Source organism: Rhinichthys klamathensis, unplaced genomic scaffold, assembly GCF_029890125.1.
Source record: "Rhinichthys klamathensis goyatoka isolate OS25496 unplaced genomic scaffold, OSU_Roscu_1.1 h1tg000512l_1, whole genome shotgun sequence".
NCBI classification, from domain to species: Eukaryota; Metazoa; Chordata; class Actinopteri; order Cypriniformes; family Leuciscidae; genus Rhinichthys; species Rhinichthys klamathensis.
The window spans coordinates 391,445-406,681 of record NW_026606992.1 but is presented as its reverse complement, the minus strand read 5'-3'; the positions used below and the strand labels follow the sequence as shown (position 1 = coordinate 406,681).

At 40.2% G+C, this 15,237-nt stretch overlaps 1 protein-coding gene across 1 annotated transcript in view; it reads right to left on the bottom strand.

Moving 5' to 3' along the window:
* Nucleotides 1–15,237, bottom strand: part of LOC130072922 (pyruvate carboxylase, mitochondrial-like) — a 173,771-nt gene that overhangs the window by 121,786 nt on the left and 36,748 nt on the right. The window contains exon 8 of the mRNA XM_056238245.1: nucleotides 5,120–5,238. Coding sequence (XP_056094220.1) covers nucleotides 5,120–5,238 — 119 coding nt within the window. The remainder of the gene's footprint in view (nucleotides 1–5,119; nucleotides 5,239–15,237) is intronic.

Genomic DNA, 15,237 nt, shown 5'->3' with positions numbered 1-15,237 from the left:
CGGCCAGAGATTTGGAATCTGTGGGTTTGGCCTCTGAGGGGGCCCAACTCATAGAGTGGTCTCTCAACTGAGGTTGTTGAGACTATTCTAAGCTCCAGAGCTCCTGCTACGAGGAAACTTTATGCACTTAAATGGAGAGTTTTTTCTTTATGGTGTCACCAGCATCAGTGGGATCCAGTTAACTGTTCAGTAAACACAGTACTCGAGTTCCTGCAAGAGTGCTTAAGTCAGGTCTATGTCCTTCCCCGCTCAAGGTCTACGTGGCGGCCATTGTGGCTTTCCACGCCCTGGTGGGTGGTACATCGTTGGGTCGAGACCCCCTGATTACACGTTTCCTTCGTGGGACATTGAGGCTGAGGCTGAGGCCTGCAACTCGCACTAGGGTGCCAGCTTGGGACCTTGCAATAGTTTTAGAAGGCCTTTCTAGGGCTCCATTCGAGCCCTTAGAGTCAGTTTCAGATAAATTTCTTACTCTTAAGACATTTTTTTGCTAGCTATCTTGTCCCTCAAGAGAGTTAGGGACATTCAGGCCCTTTCGGTTTCCCCCACCTGCCTTGAATTTGCACCGGGGATGGTCAAGGCATTCTTATACCCAAAACAGGGATACGTCCCTAAGGTGCCGACCATGATTCCGAGGCCTATTGTGCTGCAGGCTTTCGGTCCTCCTCCTTTTACCTCTTCGGACCAGGAAAAGCTGAACCTCTTGTGTCCAGTGCGAGCACTAGACACTTATGTTCATCGGACTTCGTCGTGGAGAAAATCCGACCAGCTATTTGTTTGCTTTGGATCACCCAAGAAAGATCTTCCTGCTTCTAAGCAGACGGTCAGTAAGTGGATAGTCGAGGCTATTTCACTTGCTTACGAGTACTCTGACCAGCCGTGTCCTTTGGCGGTCAGAGCTCATTCTACGAGGGGTATGGCGGCCTCTAAAGCCTTATTATTTGGGGTTTCTCTCCAAGACGTTTGTGATGCGGCGGGCTGGTCCTCACCGCTCACATTCATGAGGTTTTACAGCCTGGACCTGGATGCTGCCCCAGGGTCCCAGGTGCTTAGTGTTTAGTGACAACAGGCTGACACTCAGGTTCTTGAAAGTTTGGTGTTTTGGGTATTCTTGTTCCCAAAGCGTCGTTGACGCATCGCGAGTTCCCTCGAAAGGGAACGTCTCAGGTTACGACTGTAACCATAGTTCCCTGACAAAGGGAACGAGACGATGCGTTACCCTGCCATACTTCCTGCATCCCTGTGATCGGCTTGCTTCGGCAATTTTCGAAGCTAATGCCGGTTTGCACCGGATGTGCTTTTATCTCTTCCTGGTCATGACGTCACCCGCCCGTGACGCTCATTCTTTCCATTGGACTAGTTGACATAGATGCTTCAGACGCATTCACGCTGGGGGCGTTCCCAAAGCGTCGTTGACGCATCGTCTCGTTCCTTTTCTCAGGAAACTATGGTTACAGTCGTAACCTGAGATGTTTTTCTGCTTTTAGACATATTAGGAATACATTGACTCATGATGCTGCAAAAATTTACTTGGAGGCAATGATAATTCCTCATATTAATTAGCCTACTGTATTTCTTGTTGGTCAACAGACGAGTGAAACAGCAATAAAACCTTTAACATCTTTATATAATCAAGCTGTTAAAGTATTACACAAAAGACACTGAGATATCATCACTGTCTGATTCTTGAGAAATACAGCATGTTAAACTTTGATAATATAATTGTGTATGCCAATGTGCGATTCGTTTTAAAAATTTTGAATAATATTGCGCCTCCTCCCCTGAAAACATTTGTCCAGTTTTGTTCTGAATGGATGACTAGGAGTACCAGGTCCACGAGTTGCAATTATTGCAGACTGCCTAAACGTGGCTCGGCCTTTGGACAGACAGCCTTCTCATTTAAAGGCATCAAAGAATGGAACAAACTCCCACAGAGTCTGAAACTTACCTTAGACCTGAAGGATTTTTCTCGCAATACAAGGAAAGTGCTATTGGAAAACCAGTCGTGTCAGCATAGATAATTGTGTATGTAAATATGACTTTTAGTGATGTTTTATTGTAGTAATCTTGGTATGATTTACTTGGACTGATGGTTGTAATGGGGAATGGTTGAATGAATGAATTAATAGTTGTATTTGAGTGACTAATTACATTTTATCTTGTATTGTAATTCACCGCTCGTGGACTACAGATGGAAACTAGCTTAAGCTAAATCTGGTGCAAAGCATCTTTAATTAATGTTTTTTTGCATATTGTCCCTGTTGAAAGAAAGAAAAAAAAAAAAAAAAAAAAAAATATGACTGCATTGCAAACCATGTATTTTTTCCCATTTAAAAGAGCCAGTATAATATCCATAAGACAGACTAATTCTCATAATATATTTCAACAAATCCTATGCAAATCTAAGATGGCAGCACATGCAATGAGAGCCAATTCAGAGCAGCACTGTCAGCTACACTTGACAACTCTGATATCTATAATGTATGAGTCTCCATTTCTGTGGCGAGGAACTTGTGCTGGAAAACACAAAGATGTGTTTGTGTGTGTGTCTGTGTGTAGAGGAAGAATGAAAGGAGCGCTATCAATCATTTGACTCATCAGTGCGTTAATGTCTGCATGCTTGTCAGCATGTGTGTATGTGTGTGTGTATGTGATGAGATCAGGCTCATCTCTATGTCATTATGGAGCAGCTCATAGGTTATCAGGGGAGGTGAGAGCTATTTATAACGCCTCTCTCCTTTTCCTTCCTTTCTCTCATACACATGCTGTTCCTAACACATGTTCTCTCTCATTCGATCTTCCTATCATCCCTTTCTCCCCTTGACCAACTTCTCAAGGTGGGGCAGCAGACATATATTTTTTTTTTTTCTAGACACTATACATTGACAGACTGCCAACACATTCACACAAACGTATCAAGGCAAATTCGCATGCATGCTGCATGTTCGCACACACTGTTATTATTCTGGCCAACGCACTAATTTTGGAACTAATGGGTCACATACTTCAAATAACCAATCACAGCAGTCAACTCATAATTTACTTTCAGACTGTTTTCACCAGTTCTACTATATATACAGTAGTACAAGTAGATTTGTTTATTTGACTTGCCAGTGAAAAAAACAGGTCATACCATCTTAAGCTGATTCAAATAGCTTCTGGGACATGGTAGCTGGTTTGTTGCTGGTCAAAAGTAACCTACCCATTCAAATTAGTTTGACCCAAATGGTCAAATTTTGACTTTTTGACTTCAAGGCTTCCCATTGTCCACAACAATATTTAAGCTCCCAGCCCTATTTTATTTTTTTAAAACTTATATTAATATACTACTCCTATTATCCAATAATTAATAAAAATAAGAAATATATCTATATGTGCTTATTTGCTTAATTATTATTATTTATTTTTTTAAATCGTGAGGCCACTTGAAATTTGTTGAGGTCCACTAGTTGAAAATAGGGTTGGGTATCGTTTGGGTTTTATCCGATACCAGTACCTACTCGGTATTTTTTAAACGGTTCCGGTGCTTAAACGGTTCTTAAATCGGTACTTAAGAAAATGAAACCGCACACACTTTATCAAAAAATAATACCCTTTAATTTACAGGGCCAAACTGGACACAATATTAACTTAAATCTTTAAACCATATAAATACAAGTAGCATATGGTAATAATAAAACCAATATAAAATAAAAATTAATATTTACATAATATCAAATGAAACAATATTGTATCAAACAATGTAATAATACTGGAGATTAATAGAGATTACTAGCAGGCAGAGCTGCCAACTCTCACGCATTGACCGTGAGACTCACGCAAATGACCCTTTTCACACAGAAAAATCGCGGAAAAAGAGGACACTGACACCGACAGACAAGACAGAGAAGGTTACTTTTGATATGGAACAAATCCACAGCTGTCAGATTCTGTCAATATTTTTACGAGATTCACACAATAAATAACGTTTTGGCTCTTTGAAATGTGACAGATCGCTGTAGCGCGTCAGTTCAAACGGCACGTGATACGGCAGCCTACAAATCCACTGCTTCTTAGCTACGCAGCGTTGAGTAAACCTATGAAAGAGAACATCTCTGGTTACTGGTGTAACATATCTCTCAAAAGGGAACGGGACGCCGCCAAGCTCCTCGCGCTGCCGACCAGCTTCCTTTTTCGGCAGAGAAATCAGAGGAGCAGATGGCGCGCGCGCGCCAACATATGACGACGTAAGTGCGTCGATGCGGCGCCCGCGCCATCAGCCAATGAATTGGCTTGATTCTATATGGGATTCAGACTATCGGCACACCCAGAGGGCGTTCTGACACGTAATTTTACACGTGAAATGCAGCCAAACCTTGCGAGAAAGAGCGCGCATGCGAGGAAGAGGAAACTGTGCTCCAAACTGTGTAGCACACGCACGGCGGAGAGGGAGAGAGCGAGAGACCTTGTGTGTGTGTGTGTGTGTGCGTGTGTGCATAATGAAGTTAGGCACCGAAATCAGGCACCGAAATTTTCGTTCTTATTCGGTCTGGTTACTACCGTTTACGTCGGAACCGGTTCCCTATTGGCACCGAGTTTCGGTACCCAACCCTAGTTGAAAACCACTGTGCTACCAGGTTGAAAGCAGGTCAACCAGCTGGCAGTCCAGTTAATCAATAAATGAGAAGCTTGGACCAGCATGAAACCATGTAAATTTAGCTATCAGAAGCTGGTTTCAGCTAGTTCGTCTAGTGAGCTATGAGTGCTACCGCAGTGTGTGAATGCAATTACTGTAGAATTTGTATATTTGCACTTCAGTGTTTGACTGTTTAAGTAATTGCAGGGTACATGATGTTTGTGCTTTCTTAGAAGTTGCTTTAATAAGAAAGCATCTGGATAGAATATAATGGCAAATGTAATATCCTCCAGACATATCAGAGAAATGAATGGAGTATTTACATGCAAACACAAATCTATGATGTGTTTTGATTTGCTATTCATTTAACTTTCAACATATGCCAAGTTAACGTTTTGGAAACTAGCTCAACAAGCTATGAATCTTAAAATAAGAGCCTCCCACATCTCTGTGAGTCTATTTCGTGTGCATCTTGTAAATGCAATTGTAACGTTTTTCACTCACTCAGTGATCTCCTCTGTAACCGTATGTTCCACCTGTAGGCGGGAGTTCACCTCGATGAAGTAGTGCTTTCCATGTTTGTCCACCAGGAACTCCACTGTGCCTGCATTCTCATAGCCCACCTATGAAAAATGATGCAGAGTTGTTGTGTTAGCATGAAAATACATTTAGCATGTGAGCACATGTTGTTTAGGGACCACCTTAAACCTCATTAAAACATTAAGTGGATTCAAGTTGAGGCCTTGAAAGCATCTAGTTCAAGGATGGGCAACTTCAGGATGTCCTGCAGAGTTTAGTTCCATCAAACACACCTAGCTGTAATTCGCAAGACTTAGGTTAGATTTTTTTTTAGGTGTTTGAATGGGGATAGAGTCAAACTCTGCAGGACAGTTGCCTTCCAGGACCATAGTTGCCCAACCCTGCTCTACTTCAAGCTGCATTGTGCTTTGGAAGGCATCCAGTAAAATTGGTTGCTAAGTTAAGACACTGCACAAAGACCCAACACATCAGCTCCACAGCATGCAATAATCAAAAGATGCTTTCAGTTAGAAACTAGAAATAGTGGTAACATTGTCAGAGATTTTGGTATGGAAATTTTGTGAAGATGAGTAAGTTTGAGACCTATATTTACATGTGCCTGTATCCCCAGGGGCTTCTGCTTGAGCTCCCAGAGGAATGACAGTTTTAACCCAACATGATGAGCAGAGATTTAGTTTAAAAAGCCCCAACTTTCCTCTTTTAAATCTTTCAAGCTTGTAGAAAAATACCCTGAGGCAATTGGTTAATTCTGCTGAACAGCGTGGTGCCAGTGGAAGGAAGCAAAGAATCTTCTGGTAAAAGCCACGAAATCAGCAGGACCACAGCCCAAAACACAACCCATGGAGCAGAAGATGTGATATGTGATATATATATATATATATATATATATATATATATATATATATATATATATATATACACTAGGTGAGATGAAAACTGTCTCACATTTAACATGTAGGACAAAAACAGGAGATCCAAGATGCAGAACCTGCTTCTTCTAAAGTTTGCAACTCTCTTCTCATTTTCAGTGTCTTCTCTCTCTCAATGTCTTCCAAAAAAACTCATTCAGGCTTCTTGGATACAATTAAGGGATTGAAGATAATCCGGTGCCAAAATTCACTGTAATCTGATCCTATTTCTCCCCACAATTTAGAGTTGCCTACTAATCCCACATTGCAACGAGTTTGCCAAAAGCAGACGCTCGCTCACCCACACAAACAACACAAACACAAGTATACACACACAAATATAATTTCAAACATAGCTTTGTAAACTTACTCTGACATATTACAGTATTTACTACATCTACATAAATCCATACTTTTAGATGCTTTACACAAACAGATTTGTGATGCTGATTTGACAAAAATTCATTCACTCAGCTCCCGCCCTTTTCCATTCATCCCTCCTTCCCGCATCCCTAAACACCCCATGTAATTTGTGCCAGCAGGATTTGATGCTTTTTAATCTTAACAGACTAACATGACCATGAGAACAGGGTTCAAATTTATGTCAGCTAAACCACTACTGATAACAGGAGAGAGAGAGAGAGAGAGAGAGAGAGAGAGAGAGAGAGAGAGAGAGAGAGAGAGAGAGAGAGAGAGAGAGAGAGAGAGAGAGAGAGAGAGAGAGAGAGAGAGAGAGAGAGAGAGAGAGAGAGAGGGGACAAATATGAATGAATCAATGACAAACATATGAATTAATGAGCAAATCATGAATACATCAATGAATTAATAAAACATTAATGAACAAATTAATTATATAATGCGAGGTAAAACCTTAAAGCTTTCCTCATGAAGAAAATAAAAAATAGCATTTTAGTTTTAGATGGTGTTGAATGTGTAATATGGAGCCTTCCTTCATACATGCACTAAATACATGCTGATGTTAATGCTTATATATTAAATTGCACCCACAGATATTTATCAAGCCTGAATGTCTCTTCAGAAACTGTAACTGCATGTATAAATTGATAACACCGGAAGGCAGGAATTGATCTGATTCACGTGGATACACATGTGCCTACTGTCAATGTGGCAAAATGGAAACTTATGAGAACATGTAAAACAACTCAATGATGCTGGACTTCTGACACAAACTAATGTAAAATTAATTGATTTATTCAAAAAAAAATTTTTTTAAATAAAACAAAATCATAACTGAACTTTCAAGGGTTTTTATGTAGCATGATGGAAATATTCATTTAAATAAATATAATATAACTGACATGTAAATAAAATGTGTAACATGTATATTTATACAATAAATCAAATGTACTATTTTACACATTAATTGGCATCATATAAATGGACATACTTGAGTCATACATCAGGGTTAATAACTCTATAAAATCAATCCAAACTCAAATAACTCAACAACAAAAATAAATAAATAAATTGAATAAATAAATAACATGACATAGCTAGAGAATCATAAAAGCCAGATAGTGCAGTTTTTTTCAGTCGCTAACAAGCGTTTGTCCAACCAGTAGTCACATTTTCAAAACTCTAAACACAATTAGCACAGCATCGGTCTATTGTGGCCATACCATTCACACATTTCATGTCGTTTTCACACAATATGCAGTCAGTGAACACATTTCCACAATGCTTACATTTTCTTAACATACAAGTTATACCTCCCAACAAAATTATGGATTGTTTTTGTAGTATTTGCGAATGTTAACACACACCATCCCACAATAGCAAAAACAATATTCCAAACCTTAGATACAGTATAAAAACCTCTGCTCCTGCAATGATATCAGTTCAAAAACAATATATCTCAGCAAAATAATAAACAAACAATTGAATAATTGACACACAGCTGATTTATGTTGGGTAAATTGGGCCAACCCAAAATTACCCAATTTTTTTCTATTACATTGACACTTATACAGTAAAATTAGGACTTTGAGGAGTGATGTTTTTGAAAACAGAAACAGAAAAAGACAAACACTGTAATGTCTGGACGAGGAAGAGTAAGAGCAAGGGGCCCAGGGAGAATAGCAGGAGCAGTGAGAGATGCAGTGAGAGATGTAGGAGCAGTGAGAGATGCAATGAGAGATGCAGGAGCAGTGAGAGATGCAGTGAGAGATGCAGGAGCAGTGAGAGATGCAGTGAGAGATGCAGTGAGAGATGCAGGAGCAGTGAGAGATGCAGTGAGAGATGCAGTGAGAGATGCAGGAGCAGTGAGAGATGCAGTGAGAGGAGCAGGAGCAGTGAGAGATGCAGGAGCAGTGAGAGATGCAGTGAGAGGAGCAGGAGCAGTGAGAGATGCAGTGAGAGGAGCAGGAGCAGTGAGAGGTGCAGTGAGAGGTGCAGTGAGAGATGCAGTGAGAGATGCAGTGAGAGATGCAGGAGCAGTGAGAGATGCAGTGAGAGGAGCAGGAGCAGTGAGAGGAGCAGTGAGAGATGCAGTGAGAGGAGCAGGAGCAGTGAGAGGTGCAGTGAGAGGAGCAGGAGCAGTGAGAGGTGCAGTGAGAGGTGCAGTGAGAGATGCAGTGAGAGATGCAGTGAGAGATGCAGGAGCAGTGAGAGATGCAGTGAGAGGAGCAGGAGCAGTGAGAGGAGCAGTGAGAGATGCAGTGAGAGGAGCAGGAGCAGTGAGAGGTGCAGTGAGAGATGCAGGAGCAGTAGAGATGCAGTGAGAGGTGCAGTGAGAGGTGCAGTGAGAGGTGCAGTGAGAGGTGCAGTGAGAGATGCAGTGAGATGCATTGAGAGGTGCAGTGAGAGGTACAGTGAGAGATGCAGGAGCAGTAGAGAGATGCAGTGAGAGATGCAGGAGCAGTAGAGAGATGCAGTGAGAGATGCAGTGAGAGGTGCAGTGAGAGGTGCAGAAGTGCAATATTTGATGAAAACATGTGGCCTAACCCTGAAGATCGCAGAGATTAGATACAGTAATTTTGTGCTTTTTTGTAAGCAATACTGTAAAACTTTTTCTGTTCTTTCATACCGTGTTTCTACTGTACCTCCTGTTGTAAACAGTAGAGGGAGAAAAACTGATTTGCTTTTTACTAGAATGCTTTTGAATGTGAACATTACTGTACATGTGGACATACAGTTCCCAACCAAGAAATTTAGTGTAAAAAGGTTGGATTGCATGTTTTGCATGCAAATACCTGTAAAACTGAAACATCAAAGTCTATGCAGTTTTTGTAATGTCAACAATAGCCAGTATTTTGAAACCTGGTGTACTTTGATTGACTGCATGTACCTTGTGAAGTGAAAACAAGTGTTATTCTTTGACAGAATAATTTCATTTTGAGACAGATTTCCAGTGTTTTGGTAAAGTTAGTGTGTGCAGAGAAAGATGTGTTCTATTTTGAAATGAAGAGTTAGTATATATTTAACAAAATGTGTTTTTGAGAAGAAAATTATCCATTTGGCCAATTGTGTTTTGTAGGTGTGAGTCTGTGTTAAGAGTTTAGAAAAAGTATCTGAAGTATGGGTAAGCGCTTGTTAGCGATTGAAAAAAACTGTAATAGCATGTACATGAGTTTCTTGAGGTTTTAACAGTTTAACACACTGGTTTTAATAAATGGTCAAAGTGCTGCAAAGTTTTATAATATAAAGTTATATTCATATAAAGCCATCGTGTCTCTTCAGAAGACTAGGATTTGGATTTTGGACTTTGGCTTTATGCCTTTGGCTTATTACCTTTTTTGGATCTTTTAAGTTTTAGGGGAATTGACTTTAATTGGAGGGACAGAAATCTCTCAGGTTCTTCTATAGGTTCTTATAGACATTATGTAGCCCCGCCCCTTTTCAGCACTGCGCTCGTTGTCTTTTGTCTTCCGTCTTCCGGTCTGTATTTTCACAGTGATCTTGCGTATTTATGAATGAACGGCTCATTTTAAAAACTTCCCGGTCCACTGACATTTGTTAAGACATCTGCTTTAAGCATTACAATCCTAATGCTAACTTTTGTTAACTTTACATTAAGTAAATCCACTTGAAAAGCGAATTACTCCTGGACAGCGATGCCATAGAGATATACACTCACCGGCCACTTTATTAGGTACACCTGTCCAACTGCTCGTTAACACTTAATTTCTAAGCAGCCAATCACATGGCGGCAACTCAGTGCATTTAGGCATGTAGACATGGTCAAGACAATCTCCTGCAGTTCAAACCGAGCATCAGTATGGGGAAGAAAGTTGATTTGAGTGACTTTGAACGTGGCATGATTGTTGGTGCCAGAAGGGCTGGTCTGAGTATTTCAGAAACTGCTAATCTACTGGGATTTTCACACACAACCATCTCTAGGGTTTACAGAGAATGGTCAGAAAAAGAAAAAACATCCAGTGAGCGGCAGTTCTGTGGGCGGAAATGCCTTGTTGATGCCAGAGGTCAGAGGAGAATGGCCAGACTGGTTCGAGCTGATAGAAGGGCAACAGTGACTGAAATAACCACTCGTTACAACCGAGGTATGCAGCAAAGCATTTGTGAAGCCACAACACGCACAACCTTGAGGCGGATGGGCTACAACAGCAGAAGACTCCACCGGGTACCACTCATCTCCACTACAAATAGGAAAAAGAGGCTACAATTTGCAAGAGCTCACCAAAATTGAACAGTTGAAGACTGGAAAAATGTTGCCTGGTCTGATGAGTCTCGATTTCTGTTGAGACATTCAGATGTTAGAGTCAGAATTTGGCGTAAACAGAATGAGAACATGGAACCATCATGCATTGTTACCACTGTGCAGGCTGGTGGTGGTGGTGTAATGGTGTGGGGGATGTTTTCCTGGCACACTTTAGGCCCCTTAGTGCCAATTGGGCATCGTTTAAATGCCACGGCCTACCTGAGCATTGTTTCTGACCATGTCCATCCCTTTATGGCCACCATGTACCCATCCTCTGATGGCTACTTCCACCATGTCACAAAGCTCTAATCATTTCAAATTGGTTTCTTGAACATGACAATGAGTTCACTGTACTAAAATGGCCTCCACAGTCACCAGATCTCAACCCAATAGAGCATCTTTGGGATGTGGTGGAACGGGAGATTCGCATCATGGATGTGCAGCCGACAAATCTGCGGCAACTGTGTGATGCCATCATGTCAATATGGACCAAACTCCCTGAGGAATGCTTCCAGCACCTTGTTGAATCTATGCCACGAAGAATTGAGGCAGTTCTGAAGGCAAAAGGGGGTCCAACCCGTTACTAGCATGGGGTACCTAATAAAGTGGCCAGTGAGTGTATAGAGCGACCGCAAAAACGGAAGTTCAAAGACAATATTCTAAAGATGGCAACGCCCTTGTTTCTCTGGCGCATAAGGTCTATAAGTTTGAGATGACATGAGGGTGAATACACGCTGACAGAATTTACATTTTTAGCTGAATTATACTTTATAAATACAGTAAGCTGAGTCTTGGATAAAACCACTGTAATCGCGAATCATATAGTTTAAAATCACCGATACATATCGTCATATTTTGATATAACGATGTATTTTTGCACCCCTAATGAATAATGTTTTTAAAACATGTACTCCGTGCAAAAGCAAGTGAGCTTTGATGCTGTTTACTTTGCAATGGCGTTAGCCAATCATAACAGTAGCCTAAAAAAAGCCACCCTCTAAAAACACATATATAGTAGGTTTTTTTGTGTGTGCAAAAAAGTATCCTCCAGAAATCATTATAATATGCTGATTTGGTGCTCAAAAAAACATTTCTTATTTTAAATCTTGAAAACTGTTGTACTCATTCATATTTTTTGGTAAATGTGAAACGGAAATATTTTTTTCAGGATTCTTTGATGAATTGAAAGTTCAGAAGAACAGCAAATTTATTTGGAATAAGAATCCGTAACATTATAGTGTGTGTATTGTCATTTTGATCAATTTAATGGATCCTTGCTGAATAAAAGTATCAAATTCAGTTTCCATTATATACCCTATAATATACCGTCAGGTCACGGTGATGAATGGGAAGACTTACTGATAGCTTTCTGCAGATACTACAGACCTCCTTGACCTGTCAATAGACCAACCTGTCTCTTTCTAATCCTTTCACTAAAGCCACTTACTTTTACCCTGCAATTAGACGTTTCTGCACAATATTTGTTTTCAGCTGAATTCAATAAACTTTCCTTTATGATGCAGCGTCAAATAGGCAGGTTTTAACAAGAGTACCATAAGGAGAGGTTGGAAGAAAGGACAGATGGTAAAGAAAAGAGTAAGGGGGGTGGAGAGAGAGAGAGACGTAATCAGTGTCTTTTTGATCAGACGTGTTTGTGGTGACATGCATGATTATAATCGGCTCTCAAGCTGCTGCTATGGTGACAATTCACCTACAGATATGACCCAGAATAGACTAATGAGAAAGACAGTGAACGGGTCAAAAGATAAGAATAGACACCAGCAGATGTGAATACATGACGAGTATAAAAGGAGAAGTATCACTATGGTTATTAGCACACATCATTGTTCGATCATTACCGGCAGTATGTCAGAGCTCCAGCTGTGCTCAGACTCAACTCGCTGCTTTAGTGACATCTAGAGAACACTATATGTTATGAACGAATGAAACTATTTAACTGAGTGTACAAAAGTATAATAAACAAGACAAGTTCAAATAAAACTTGTTATTATGAGGATCCGCTTTACTGTTTATAGATTTTTCAGACAATAGCAGATCTGTTCAGAATACATTAGAGAAGCACTTAAACATGGACTTTCATGCACTATATCAAGCTTTCTGCTTGCTCATTGAGCAAAAGCGCAATATTGGGAAAACCACTGGGGTCATCCCCTCCTTCAATTAATTCAGCATTAGACCAAAGAGGAAGGAAAGAAATATGGTTGGAACTAAGACACTGATAATGATTTAGAGTCATAAACAAACCAAGCTATATAAAAAACAAGCTCGATACAAAAGGGAACTGAGGGAATGAGTCAGTCTGTGAGTGACTGAGTCACAGGATGGGTGAATGAGTGAGTGAGTGAGTGAGTGAGTGAGTGAGTGAGTGAGTGAGTGAGTGAGTGAGTGAGTGAGTGAGTGAGTGAGTGAGTGAGTGAGTGAGTGAGTGAGTGAGTGAGTGAGTGAGTGAGTGAGTGAGTGAGTGAATGAATTAGTGAGTGAGTGAGCAAAGGAGTCAGTGAGTGAATTAGTGAGTGAGTCAGCCCGTGACTGAATTAGTCTGTGAGTGACCAAGTGAGCAATTAAGTTAGTGAGTGAACCAATGAGTGAGTGAGTGAGTCAGTATGCGAGTGAATGAATCTGAGAGTGCGTGAGTGAGCAAATAACTCATTGAGTGAATCAGTTAATGAATGAATCAGTGAGAGAACGAATCCGTGATTAATGAATGAGTCTGTGAGTGAGCAAAATGAGTGAATGAATGAGTCAGTGAGTGAATCAGTGAGTGAATGAGTCAGTGTGCGAGTGAGTCTGCAGGTGAGTGAGCGATTGAGTCTGTGAATGAATCACTAAATGAGTGAGTCACTAAGCAAGAGATTGATATTGTCACTGAGCGAGTGAGTGAATCAGTGAACGAGTGAGTCAGTGGAAGATTAAATGAGTTTGTGTGTGTGAGTAAGCGAGTGAATAGAAAGTCAGTGAGCGAGTGGTGCATACCAATTTGCATTCTTATGCACTATTCTATGCTATTTAGTAGTATAAATGTTGTGATTCAGTGTGCGAGTGAATGAGTCTGGGAGTAAGTTGAGACAGCGAGTAAGTGAATGAATCTGCATGAGTAAATGTGTGAAGGGGTAAATCCTCGCTTTACTTTACAACTCTTTAGGAATTTTAAAGCATGCTGTCATGGCAACACAAGCAATTAACTAAAAAGTAAAAAGTTTTTACGGGAAGTAAAAATTTCTCATTTCATGTTATCTCATTCTCATTAATCTGACTCATCGTTGTTGTTTTTTCCATTCCTTATTTGTTACCTTTCATCCACCCCATCACCAGAGGAAAAATACTTTATCTCCCCTTCTTTATCTCTGAACTGTAATGACAGGTAAAAATCTAAAGCTAAACACAATACTTTGCTCTACACCTTTATCTTCCACATCTTCATGTTTACAACTTGCAATAACATCAAAACTTATGATCCAATCAAGCCGATTTGATCATCACCCAATCAGAACACAGCACGTTTACTCCCAGCAAGCAGCTTCTATATCCAGCTAACTGATTTAATCTGTTTTGCCCATGCACAATTTAAATTTAAAATTTAGTATAATGGAGCTGGTGCATAGCAAGTCTTCTTGAGAAAATCTGGGGTTTCTTTTTAAAACAAATCCTTGCAATAACGAGGTTGAACATTTAATTTCATTGTCTTCAAATGCCTTATTATTTGCTGATATCGGAGCCAGTTTTTCTCATAACCTTCTTGACACGTATCTTGATCTTTATGAAAGCTTTTTAAAGCGCATATAACAACCTTAAGATATAGGTCACATTTGAATGTCAAGTGTAAACATGGCCTTTCTCTGTATTCATGTCTTTACCACTTTGTGTTCCAATGTCCATCCTTCGTTTTCCCCTCCCAATTCATTTGCTTTGTAAAAAAAAAGAACTTGAGTCTGAAGTTTTGCTGAATCCATCAAACTGGCCCACAGACAAAACAATAAACACAATGGCAAATGTCCCATAATACTCAGTAAGACCCCAAAGCTTCAGCGAATATAATCCAAGGCATCCGAGCTAAACTGAAAAACAAACAAACAAAATGCATAACACCACCCCTTCCACACACACTCCAGACAAAATCAACGAAATCCCTCAAAAATTCCCCTGCTGGCAGTCTGATGGAATTAAGATTGATGTTCTCAGTCAGAATATAAAATAAGAGCCAGCAGATAAGTGCAGTCCTGAAGCTTGTTAACACCAGCAGGACATTCTACAGAAGACAATTTCTGCCAGTCTCTCCTCATCTCTCTGTGAAATGCATTAAATATGAGCTCCTGCATGAACAGCTCAATTAGATTGCTTGGGGGAAGAAAAAAAAGAGCGATATAAAAGTTTGTGCACGCATTTTTCGGAGAACTTTGTGCATGCAGCTCACATCAGGTGTTATAAGAGCTTAAGAGCTTAGAGAATAGAAGTGTATTTGTTGCTAAGTGTGTTTA